This window comes from Coregonus lavaretus, assembly GCF_964263955.1.
Source record: "Coregonus lavaretus genome assembly, chromosome: 24".
Classification (NCBI taxonomy): domain Eukaryota; kingdom Metazoa; phylum Chordata; class Actinopteri; order Salmoniformes; family Salmonidae; genus Coregonus; species Coregonus lavaretus.
The window spans coordinates 23,729,047-23,742,431 of NC_140011.1; the positions used below are offsets into that span (position 1 = coordinate 23,729,047).

Sequence of the window (13,385 nt, forward strand, 5' to 3'; positions counted from 1 at the left end):
ACATAGTCTCCAATATGGAGGGAAGCTCTCAGGATGTCTCCCACATAGTCTCCAATATGGAGGGCAGCTCTCAGGATGTCTCCCACATAGTCTCCAATATGGAGGGCAGCTCTCAGGATGTCTCCCACATAGCCTCCAATATGGAGGTCCCGTGTAGCTCAGTTGGTAGAGCATGGCGTTTGCAACGCCAGGGTTGTGGGTCCGATTCCCACGGGGGGCCAGTATGAAAATGTATGCACTCACTAACTGTAAGTTCATCTGGTTAAGAGCATCTGCTAAATGATTACAATGTAAATGTGAGAGAGGTCCGAGGTGTTGATCCAATTCACAGGCCCCTGTGTTGACAGAACAGAGGGAAAGCATTGAAACATGCTAACAGGCCCTCTCCTCTCCTCCCCTCTCCTCCCTTCTACTTGAAGGCAGATAGCAGAACATTGATACGCCACACCATTCCAACACTTGACATATAATCAGTGTGACAACATGGCAATGGAATCAATGTCTGGGACTAATCACGCTGCCTGTCTCAAATTTAATGAGAGTGCTCTGGGTGGCACTGTCCCAAATCATATAAAGATATCAAAAGATTAAAGAAGCCAGTGTCAAATAAGATAGCGTCTAGAAGAACACACACACTCAAAGGGGAATTTATTTGTCAAGAGTTTTAATAATTTACTAAAAAAAGAGTGTAAAAGTCACAGATCTCTTCTCCAAGATCGATCTGTCTCATATTCAAAGTGATGGCAGATGTAACAAATTTGCAAACTTTTCCTCTTTTGTACTTTAGTGTACATTTATTGGCATTACACCCTTGGCTGTATTTGAATGAGACTTCATATGCATATATTTATATTTGAAAAAGCCAGCGCCAAAAAATACTTTATAGGAATCACTTAATATAAAGTAAATCAAACCAGCATGAAATGTACAGCTTTGAGAAATTCCAAAAACACAGCTGAAAAGTTTATACAAACATGCTAGGAATTGTACAAATAGCAGGGCTGTTTGAGTGGAGGAGCTCAAGAAATAGGCTTTTCTGATGGTTTGCTTGACATCATTTGGGACCACCACTGAAGTAAAGCATATTAGTTAAATATACAACACCCAAGTAATTCTCAAATACATAACATTGAAGTCTATTATCTATTTCAAGTTTATTTCGCTGGAGAAGAGAGACACTTTATAAATATATCTTTGCAGTATTAAGAACCTTAACTTAAACTGATTCAATAAAAAGGCTAAAAGTCAACATTTCAATAATTGAAAAAGTTTAAAAGTATAGAACTAAAATGCATTGTCTTTAATAAAAGATGTATACTGTATTTGCCTCTTCAAAAAGAAAGTTATGTATAAACCCCCACCACCATCATATGTGGCTGTTTTAGAGAGGTAATATATATATATATATATACATATATATATATACATATATATATATATATATATACATATATATATATTTGAATTTATATGCATTATATACTATATATAAATATGGCATTTTAACAATTTTTGTTACAATTTCCTTTAAAAGGACAATTTCCATTTCCGACCCAAAGGCGATTGATATTAAATTTGGAAAGGGCCTTGATAATTTTTTTGTCTTCAAAATGTAGTTTTAAATATTAAAAATAAGTCTAAATTCTTTGCAAATGTCAGTTTTACACTATAAACAAGAACCTCTGTTCATTATTTGTCAAATAGTATTCAGTGTTCATATCTACAGCAATACAATTGAAACTTCCAAACGTAAGGTAAAAGAGCCATTATCAAATGCTTTGCCCTCATAGGAAATTGTCGTGTTCTTCACCCTCTTATGAATGTTGGTATGAATTCCATTACTAAACTTTGAGCCATTACAACCACAGTTCTTTACAAATGTGTCAAATTGAAGGTAGGAAGCTGCTGTTTTGCTGTGGTCAGTTGGTTCCCTGGTTGTGCAGTGGGGGGCAGATACAGGATCCTTATGCATGTGACTCCCAGGCTCCCATCCTACATCAGGCTTTTATAGCTCCCGGGGTATCACTGTCATGGCTGGTAAGGGAGATGGTCCAAGTCTTCATGCAGGACAATACTGTAGGTCACATAGTCCACCCTTTAACATGTTTCCTCCATGGCTTCAAAAATCTTCAGTCTCACAGGAACAGGGTGAAAAGTCCTCCTGTACAACAATGCTGATCTGATAATGACAAGTGTAACACTGAAATGTCCTATTATGACAATAAAAAGGGCATAGTTGGATATCTCCATCTTCTCTCTCAGGCTGTATGTGCCTTTTCAAAGTACAATGGTTGTTGGCACATCACCACATCTTACAAGAAACGTTTTCTAAAGGTAAGAATTGCACTAGGCTGGTCTCACGGCTGACCAAACTGTTCATGTTCAAAAGTCTGTACTGTACATAGGCATTTGGTTGTTTTCCCAACCAAGGACCATCTGTTGTCCTCCTGCCACCATTTTGGCCATCAATCCACTGAAATATGGCCACAATTCGATCACAGATCGCATGACAACACCAGGTGTAAAAGGGGTCCATAAGTCTCGTTCTATGTGTCCATCCAGGGAAAGAAATAAAACAGACCTCTAGCGCTCTCTGGTGTCCAAACAGAGGCATTGCAGGCAGGCACACATGACCTTAGAGGCCATGGATTGTACAATAGTCAGTTTCCTCAGCCGTCCATTAGTAAGTCCCATTGCTAAAGCATGTTGAGGACGGCATTGTACATCTGTGTGAGCACGGCTAGGTGGACAGGCAGGCAGGAGCGGCGGTCCTGGGTGGCAGGGTTACACGTCAGCCACGAGAGGGCGTTGTACTGCTCCAACACAAACCTACAATAGGACGCAAGACATGAGGACCAGGGTTTGGGGTTAGAGTAGAGAACACATAACGTGAACATACATCATAGTAGATGAAGTGTTGTCCTCTACAGCCTACAAATGATGCAGGCATACAGCTACTACTTCACCACAGAGGACAAGTCAGTGACAACGACAACCTATGTATCGGAGTGAGAGAAGAGGAGATGTTAGGTTGTTATACAGTAGGAGAAGGTAGGATGGGATGGGCAGTGGGTAAAGGGCATACAGCAGAGACCTACTAACCTGAGCACGTCAGAGGTGGTCTTGGAGTCCAGAGGGTGAGCCGTCCTCTTAGTCGTCTTGTCTGAGCTCGTCTGGTTGGGCTCGTCTGATTGGGCTGTGGCGATGGAGATGTGGTGGTGTAGGGATGCCTGGAGGGGAAAAACACAGGGTAAGTGCTGAACACACACAGATGTACAAACACACACAAAAGAATGAACGCACACGCACGCACAGACATACACCCCCCCCCCATCCCCACGAGCGCAAACAAAATCAACGAGTACATGGATCCCTTACCTTGAGGAAGAGTGGACACTGGTTCTGAGCCTGAGGGCAGGAGGCCCAGAACCAGTGAGGCAGGCTGTCGGCCTGGGCAGTGGAGACGTAGTATCCCAGGGCTAGAGGCTGCTGCTTCAGCTCCTCTGGAGGGTTCTCCCTGGACAGAAGCCTCTCTCCCTGACTCTGGAGGAGCACATGGGATAGAAGGAACATTAATACTGGGGGCAACATGGCTGCCAAAGACCAGACCACACAGCTGCTCTATTTTCGACTATCACAGATGCCTGTGCACTGAACATTACTGAAGTACACCATAGGATTTTAGTTATGGACCATAGCGCCACACCATAACACAGGCATAAACTATTCAATCTGTATCACTGAAGCGTTACAGATTCCGCGATAGAAATGTTAAGGTAATTTCCGATTGAGGCGACATACAGTTGAAGTCGGAAGTTGACATACACCTTAGCCAAATACATTTAAACTCAGTTTTTCACAATTCCTGACATTTAATCCGAGTAAAAATTCCCTGTCTTAGGTCAGTTAGGATCACCACTTTATTTTAAGAATGTGAAATGTCATAATAATAGTAGAGAGAATTATTTATTTAAGCTTTTATTTGTTTCATCACATTCCCAGTGGGTCAGACGTTTACATACACTGAATTAGTATTTGGTAGCATTGCCTTTAAATTGTTTAACTTGGGTCAAACGTTTCGGGTAGCCTTCCACAAGCTTCCCACAATAAGTTGGTTGGATTTTGGCCCATTCCTCCTGACAGAGCTGGTGTAACTGAGTCAGGTTTGTAGGCCTCCTTGCTCGCACACGCTTTTTCAGTTCTGCCCACACATTTTCTATAGGATTGAGGTCAGGGCTTTATGATGGTCACTCCAATACCTTGACTGTTGTCCTTAAGCCATTTTGTCACAACTTTGGAAGTATGCTTGGGTTCATTGTCCATTTGGAAGACCCATTTGCGACCAAGCTTTAACTTCCTGACTGATGTCTTGAGATGTTGCTTCAATATGTCCACATAATTTTCCTTCCTCATGATGCCATCTATTTTGTGAAGTGCACCAGTCCCTCCTGCAGCAAAGCACCCCCACAGCGCGATGCTGCCACCCCCGTGCTTCACGGTTGGGATGGTGTTCTTCGGCTTGCAAGCCACCCCTTTTTCCCTCCAAACATAACTATGGTCATTATGGCCAAACAGTTGTATTTTTGTTTCATCAGACCAGAGGACATTTCTCCAAAAAGTACGATCTTTGTCGCCATGTGCAGTTGCAAACCGTAGTCTGGCTTTTTTATGGCGGTTTTGGAGCAGTGGCTTCTTCCTTGCTGAGCGGCCTTTCAGGTTATGTCGATATAGGACTTTTCTTTACTGTGGATATAGATACTTTTGTACCTGTTTCCTCCAGCATCTTCACAAGGTCCTTTGCTGTTGTTCTGGGAATGATTTTGCATTTTCCGCACCAAAGTACGTTCATCTCTAGGAGACAGAACGTGTCTCCTTCCTGAGCGGTATGATGGCTGCGTGGTCCCATGGTGTTTATACTTGGGTACTATTGTTTGTACAGATGAATGTGGTACCTTCAGGCGTTTGGAAATTGCTCCCAAGGATTAACCAGACTTGTGGAGGTCTACAATTTCTTTTCTGAGGTCTTGGCTGATTTCTTTTGATTTTCCCATGATGTCAAGCAAAGAGGCACTGAGTTTGAAGGTAGGCCTTGAAATACATCCACAGGTACACCTCCAATTGACTCAAATGATGTCAATTAGCCTATCAGAATCTTCTAAAGCCATGACATCATTTTCCTGGAATTTTCCAAGCTGTTTAAAGGCACAGTCAACTTAGTGTATGTAAACTTCTGACCCACTGGAATTGTGATACAGTGAATTATAAGTGAAATAATCTGTCTGTAAACAATTGTTGGAAAAATTGCTTGTGTCATGTACAAAGTAGATGTCCTAACCAACTTGCCAAAACTATAGTTTGTTAACAAGACATTTGTGGAGTGGTTGAAAAACAAGTTTTAATGACTCCAACCTAAGTGTATGTAAACTTCCGACTTCAACTGTATGCAGCGTTTACCGTGAATGCAATCTCTTCTAAAGCGGGAACATTGCCTTAAAATTTCAATCACACTCTAAAGCTGAATTTCCACGATACGGATTAAATTGGGCCCTCATTGTTATTTTAAAGCAGGATTCTAGAACATTCCAATGTCCTAAAGGACATATGGCCACCAACAGTATCAGGAAAAGTTCTGCATAATTCACATGAATCGAGTCACAGCCTGGTTCCTAAACTCACCCTGTTATGCTGGAAGTGTGAGCTTCCCCCCATGCCAGAGGGGGAGCCAGGGGAGGGTACAGGGGAGGTGTTGGGGGAGGGGTGAAGGTTGAGAATGTCATGTCCTATGTCATTCTCCAGCTCGTCAGGGAAAGGCAGGTCGAACATGTCGTCTGGAGACAAACACAGCAGATAGTTAGTTATCTAGTCAGCCACATATGTACACACGTAACTTCAGATGTCATACACAAGAGGTGTAGACTACACAGCGTAGTCCACTGTATCTTCTTCTAAAACCATTACAGCAGTGACAGTTCCAAAGGGAGCATGCAAACAATCCTTAGACAATTGCGCACTCTGGTGGGGAAATGTGTGAACTGCACATAATATTAAATCCAGCAACAGCAACTGTAAGACACTGAGTACACAAAAGCTAGTTACTGATATTAAACCTTGCGATTTCCAGCTCAAGTAAATATTTTTTAGATATGTTATTGTCTCTAACATCTTGGTTGTATTGAATAACCTTGCATCTAAAAACACTCTGCATTGTGCTACAGTATGCACCATGCACTCCAGTTAGGGAGTACATGGTGCTAACATGGAGGTCTAATGTGGAGCCCTTACCAGCGTTGTCCTCTGTGGGGTAGGAGCTGGCGGCCAGCTGGGTGGTGGCGGAGGTGGGGAATACCAAGATGTGGGTACAGGAAGCATCCTGAGGGGTGTTCAGCTGGGACGTCTGCAGGTTGAGGGCAGTGCTGCGACCAAACACCGAGCCCATTGTAACCGCATCTGCACACACACACACACACACACGCAAACAAACAACTTATTATCAATATGTTATGTAAGGTTGTATTGTGATTTACCTCAATAGAGCTTGCTGTGTGCTGGCAATGAAATCATTTGAGTGTGCTAAAGTTTGTATTGCTGTGCACAATGTGTTACAGTGCAGAGTGTCTGTACTGTAAAATCCACTTGGCCTAACCTTGGCTCAAAGTACTGCAATCTCCACTACGTCTGCATTACTGTGTGCTGTGAAGTGAGTGTGGCAGCTCAAAATGCTCCCTCAATGTGTGGCAGCTCAATGTGTTCCCTGAGTGCAGTAATATGTCTATTCCTAGGTGTCGTTCAGAGTTTACCCTCCACCCATTACTACTGCCATCTCTATTAAGATTGTATCCCTCTGTACTGTACTATGCATTGGGGCTAAACATACTATCACACTGTTCACCTTTGGGTCATAACATCCTGGTGTATCTGCAACCCCAGGGCTCCTAGAGTGAGCTTCTAAAACATATATTAATTATGTCTATTAGATTATTAGATCTGGAAGGTACATTAAACACATCATCCATGGGCCGGCCCAGCGGTGCTGATGCTGCTGCTGCTGTTGCTAACCTGGCATCACCACGATGGAGCCCTGGGGCTCCATGGCAACCAGGCAGGCGCTGAGGATGGAGGGGGAGTCTGCGGAGGAGATGCCGCACATACGACACGCTTCCTTCAGCTGGCGACTGATGGAGTGGAGGGAGTGCTCCCCCAGGAGAACGCTCCAGTCTGGAGGGAGGGAGGGTTGGGAGAGGGGGGAGAGGGGAGGAGAGAGGGGGAGAGGTAGGTCAATACAGTGAATGGTTCTACAGTCTACTGTCATCTCCTCTGGATCAACTGAAATACTGTGGCTGAAAATATAGAGATTTGAAAAATCAGTGCTAAACTTGTAACAATATCACCAGCTTCAGCTTAACTTAAACGTTGTCATGATCCACCTTGGAGATTTCTACACCAAACGGCAAGGACAATGAGACAGATTTAGGGATTCTATACTGTACTATGCCGAACTCACCTTTCAGTTCCCCGTGTCCTAGTCTGCCCAGCCGACCAATCACGATCCTCCATGGCAGCGAGGTCATCTGGATGATGCCGACACACCAGTCCCATAACTTCTGCAGCCCCATCTTCCTGGCCGAGACCTTGGGCCGCCGCGCTCTGAAGAGGAGCAGGGAGAGACAAGAAGAACGCTTGGTAATGTCTATATAGCATCATGAACTGTATTAATACAACAACCAAATAGGTGCATGCTATTCTCCTGCAGATTGCGAAATGCTACAATAGTGTATTACTTTACTCAATATAATATAGCCTAGCCTACTATGAAGACATAATGAAGGATAAAATGCAAAAAATCCCAGCCTATGTTTGACATTAGCTACAACTAGCACATTATCATCAACACCTCAATTGTGGTCCTCTGTAGCTCAATTGGTAGAGCATGGCGCCTGTAACGCCAGGGTAGTGGGTTCGATCCCCGGGACCACCCATACGTAAAAATGTATGCACACATGACTGTAAGTCGCTTTGGATAAAAGCATCTGCTAAATGGCATATTATATTACATTATAACACCTCTCCATAGGTATCCTACACTCTCCCAGGCCCTAAGTAACTGAGTGACTGAGTGACTGACTGATTGACTGTACCTGTTGGGCACGTCGATGTTGATGATGCAGGTCTCCAGTAGCTCTCCCTGTTGGTCGGTGCAGGAGACCAGGATCCAGCGCTGGTCGTGGGACAGGCAGTAGCCCACAAACAGCACGTTGTACCTGGGAGGGATCTCTGCCCACACCTCCCCTGGCTCCGGCTGCTTGGCACGGGTAGGACCCAGGATGTACAGGGGAGAGTAGCCCAGTAGAGGGCTGGGGTGCTGGGGAGGGGACAGGGGGAGTGAGAGAGAGTGAGAGAGTGAGAGAGAGAGAGAGAGGGGGAGAGGGAGAGGGAGAGGAAGAGAGTGGGATTGTCAGACAGTTGAAGCGTTTATTTACAAGTTAACCCAATGAGTCCCACCGTAACACCACCGCGTTTTGGATTTCTAACCACTTCTAAACATTGTGTGTTTGATAACAACCATTAGTCTGTGTGATTACCGGGTGCTGAGCTAGAGTTGTGTTTGTGAAACAAGGGCGGATCCTGAAGGGTATGGAGGACTAAAAGTGCCACAATTAAATAAATAAATACACCATTAAATAATTACTTAAATGTGTCATTAATTAATTAAAATTAGAATTAAATACATAAATGTGTTATTAAATGTGTCATTAATTAATTCAAATACCGATTCATTTTATGTAAAATACATATATAATAATTTCACTATTTACATTTACATTTCATGGTCCTGCGTTGGAGTGCTTCCTGAATTACTTAAAACTGTCAAACTGACCCATCAAAAGTTGGTAGGCGGAACCTAACGCCTGATTGGTTACCCTCTGCATCAAGCCAAGACAAATCAATTCCGGATAATGTCAGCAGGTCCTGCTTCTACATCCTCTGCTAAGTTTAAAATGTCTCTAACCAACTCCCTGGAAAGTTCACGGAGATCCTCCATTGTCTCTATCCAGGTTGGCCTACTCTACTTCAGACCAAAGCAATGGATCAGACTAGATTCGCGTTAGCCCCGCCCACTGACTTTGATGGGTCAGTTTGACAGTTTTAAGTAATTCATGAATCACTGCAATGCAGGATCATGAAATGTAAATGTAAATAGTGAAATAATTATATATGTATTTTACATAAAATGAATCGGTATTTGAATTAATTAATGACACATTTAATTACACATTTATGTATTTAATTCTAATTTTAATTAATTAATGACACATTTAAGTAATTATTTAATGGTGTATTTATTTATTTAATTGTGGCACTTTTAGTCCTCCATAGAAGGGGGGCCGCGTGTTTTATACTAAATCTGTAGAGTCCGAATGGTTTGAGCTACAAACTATTAAAAGCTATCTATGAAAAAAGCTGAGACTCCCATGAACATGCAACATTTTTGCTCTATGATGTCCACAAGCTACACAAGAGTCGTTAGAAGGTAAGGGGTTCTTATACATAGATGATCATAGGAAATCCCAGGACATAGTGTCTATAATACTGTAATAAGCTCAAGTAGTTCCTGTCACAAACTCCACACAGTTGTCACTGACTAGTTGGATATTCATTTCCCAGTGAGCAAACAATTTATGTACTTACAGCATTCATATAAATCCATTTTTATCAGGTTTTTGCTTTGGCGGACCTTAATTATTTTATTGACATTTGTCAATAAAACTCATGAATGCAAGTGTTTATGTCAAATTGTTTTGTGTTCTACTTGTAGCCCTGGTTGTCCTGGAAATAAAATAATAAACCACTTCACTGTGAGGCTAAATATAAGGGCTGGACGTGCAGATAAATGAAGGTCAGATAAATGAAAAGCCTATTTTTGATGGGGTCTCGGGAGTGATAGGGTTAAAAATAGATGAGAGATGTGTAGATAAATGGGTAGGCACTTATGTGTCTGAGTGAGTGTGTTTGAAGCCTGGGTCTGAGTTTGAATGGGTGTACATGTCAATAAATGTGTGTTTGTCCAAGCCTTACCTCTGGGCTCTTGAGCACAGATTCTAGGGTGGAGGCGGGGCCGAAACCGGTCAGAGACTTGATGTGTGTCTGTGTGGGTAGGAGGCGTCTGCACTGGGAGTAGGTTGAGAAGGCCAGGGAGCGCAGGTGCTGCAGGTACAGAGGGCTCTCACCACTGGCTGGCTGGAGCAGGTACTGACATGGCACCACCTGGACAACACATAGGGAATGAATGAACACTCTGGTATGAGAGCAGATTGATCTGGGGAGATATTCATTACTGTTGGCCGTGATAGGACACGTCAGACAATGTCTGTTTTGGCACCCTATTCCGTATAGAGTACATGCCATTTGACCAGAGGGTCCTGGTCAAGAGGAGTGCACTATATAGGGATTAGGGTGCTACCCACAGTCTCTCATCTATATAATCATTAATATTCAACCATACAGAAGCTATAGAGAGTACAATTAAGTATTTGATCCTACCTGTAAGACCAGAGCTGGTCTTATGCTCTCCGGCAATGTCTGTAGCATCTCTGTGTAGCAACGCAGCAGCCCTAGTAACCACACACTGCCCCCCTCCACCTCCTCTCCCTCCTCCTCCTCTCCACCTCCTCCTCCGCCATCCCTCGCTCCGCCTGAGCACAGGAAGGGGTCCACCACATAGATCACGATGGCCGGGGGGTGGGCGTGGCTATCGGCCGAATCCGCCAGCGTGGGGATGCCGATTCGCTCCCGTTCCGCCAAACTGGTAAAGGGGGCGGAGACATGATTAATATCCCAATATCATGATAACATAGAATACTGAATAATAACATAGTCATTTGTATTTATTAGGGATCCCCAAACATATTGAAGCACTTACATTACATATAAAACAAAATATTAAACACTACATCATATGACATTATTACACATCTACAATACAAAATGTTTAATACCACCATACAACAATATCACAATGTGTGCGTATGCATGTGACTATACCCTTGTGTGTGTCTCTTCACAATCCCCGTTGTTCCATAAAGTGTATTTTTACCTGTTTTTTTTATCTGATTCTACTGCTTACATCAGTTACCTGATGTGGAATAGAGTTCCATGTAGTCATGGCTCTATGTAGTACTGTGCGCCTCCCATAGTCTGTTCTGGACTTGGGGACTATGAAGAGACCTCTGGTGGCATGTCTTGTGGGCTATGCATGTGTTTCCGAGCTGTGTGATAGTAGTTTAAACAGACAGCTCGGTACATTCAGCTTGTCAACACCTCTTACAAAAACAAGCAGTGATGAAGTCAATCTCTCTTCCACTCTGAGCCAGGAGAGACTGACATGCATGTCATTAATGTTAGCTCTCCGTGCACTTTTAAGGGACAGCCATGCTGCCCTGTTCTGAGACAATTGCAATTTTCCCAAGTCCCTCTTTGTGGCACCTGACCACACTACTGAACAGTAGTCTAGGTGCGACAAAACTAGGGCCTGTAGGACCAGCCTTGTTGATAGTGTTGTTAAGAAGGCAGAGCAGCGCTTAATTATGGACATACTTCTCCCCATCTTAGCTACTGTTGTATCAATATGCTTTGACCATGACAGTCTACAATCCAGGGTTACTCCAAGCAGTTTAGTCTCCTCAACTTGCTACATTTCCACATTATTCATTACGAGATGTAATTGAGGTTTAGGGTTTAGTGATTTATTTGACCCAAATACAATGATTTTAGTTTTGGAAATATTCAGGACTAACTTATTCCTAGTGTAATACCCTTGCTAAAACCAAGTATGGAGTTTATTTGTTATAATTAATTGGTATTAGATTTAAAAGGTGATCGAATAGCTCCTGATTTGTAATGTCGTTAATGCATTTCTTTTGAAGCAATGTATCAAAAATGTACAAGTGAATAGGTTGGTTTACTTTTAAGTTTAAGTTTCCCACGTATCAAAGTTTTGACCAATGAGGTAACTTGTTAAGTTGTGGCCAATGGGAGAGTGGACTGGTTGCTGGGAAAAAGAAAAGAGAGGGAAAAGGTTGAAAGAAGGGAGAGGAGAGACGTTAGTGGGGTTGGTGAAGGAAAACGACTAAAGGAAACGATAAAGAGAGAACAAAACCATACCTACAGAGTTTTGAAGGGAAATCCTGATTTTATTTATATAAGAGAGTGTTATTATTTCGTTAAGAAAGACCTAGTGGAGACTGAAGCTGCCGTCGCATTGTGGAGACATTCGACATCCTAGAGGTTAGCCTAGCATCGTGCGAGACTTGGAGAGAATTGCTTGTGACGATCAACGAGTTCGGGTTTCCACGGGATGTCTGTTGCTGCTACGGAGTACTGGCTGCATTGATAGCTGTGTTCGTTGTGGATCTAGTGAGGACACATGCACGGAACTGCTATACTTTGCTGAGGCATTATCTACAAGTAGTGAGTAACTACAAATGTGGGGTGGACTTCGGGACTTTATGTATGTCGTCATTTTTTTTAGCTCCAACGCGCGCCCAGGGTTTAAGCAAGCTTCAAATAATTTGGACATGGGGTTGTGGAAAAATAATTGGGGTTTATTATTTTTATTTCTTTTGATATGGTACATAGAAAATGTGATAATATAGATCTTGAACCTTATGTCTGTTGTATTGGTGGAGTCATTTACTGTTTCAGTTTCATTTAATGCATGGGAAAGCATATCCTTATAATAATAACCAAGTCTATAATCATTTTATCTGAAGTTAATACCCTATTTGTCATTCACCCTAGCAAGTTTACAATAGGGATTCTTATTGGCGATGTCCTTCTCACCTAATATCCCATGCTGTTCAGATATTCTAAGTAAGGTAATACTGTGAGAGTCAAATTCGAGCCTGGTGAGAGGGTGTCACGGTTTCGGCCGAGGCTGCTCCTCCTCCTTGCTCGGGCAGGCTTCGGCGTTCGTCGTCCCCGGAGTACTAGCTGCCACCGTTGTATGTTATCGATGTTTGTTTGGTTTTGTCTTCCTTGTACACCTGTTTCCTTTTAGTGTTAATTATGTTCCCTATAAGTGTCTCGTTTTGTTTGTAGTGAGTTGTGTGTAATTGTTCCGCCTGTCCGTAGGTGCTGGTATTTTGCTCTATTGTGTTTAGAGTACAGACGCACTTTTGCGTATTCTTGTGCATTTGGAGTATTTTTGCGCACTGTTGCGTAATCGCTCGCCTCCTTGTTTTGTTGAGGCCCTTTTCTTTGTATTGTCGTGTCTTCTAGTAAAGTCTGTTGGAAGTAGCTTCTGTGTCCTGCGCCTGACTCCTACACCACATCCACATCAGCCACTGACAGAGGGTTACACTTGCCACCCATTCCGAAACTAACTGCAA

At 42.9% G+C, this 13,385-nt stretch overlaps 1 protein-coding gene across 1 annotated transcript in view; it reads right to left on the bottom strand.

Moving 5' to 3' along the window:
- Positions 1-631: 631 nt before the first annotated feature.
- LOC311099439 (mediator of RNA polymerase II transcription subunit 13-like) overlaps positions 632-13,385 on the bottom strand; it is a 111,810-nt gene continuing 99,056 nt past the window's right edge. The window contains exons 30-39 of the mRNA XM_084140125.1: positions 10,540-10,801; positions 10,075-10,263; positions 8,136-8,359; positions 7,502-7,644; positions 7,057-7,215; positions 6,283-6,447; positions 5,677-5,828; positions 3,379-3,543; positions 3,103-3,230; positions 632-2,829 (exon numbers count right to left, since the gene is read on the bottom strand). Coding sequence (XP_083996251.1) covers positions 2,697-2,829; positions 3,103-3,230; positions 3,379-3,543; positions 5,677-5,828; positions 6,283-6,447; positions 7,057-7,215; positions 7,502-7,644; positions 8,136-8,359; positions 10,075-10,263; positions 10,540-10,801 — 1,720 coding nt within the window. The 3' untranslated portion in view covers positions 632-2,696. The remainder of the gene's footprint in view (positions 2,830-3,102; positions 3,231-3,378; positions 3,544-5,676; positions 5,829-6,282; positions 6,448-7,056; positions 7,216-7,501; positions 7,645-8,135; positions 8,360-10,074; positions 10,264-10,539; positions 10,802-13,385) is intronic.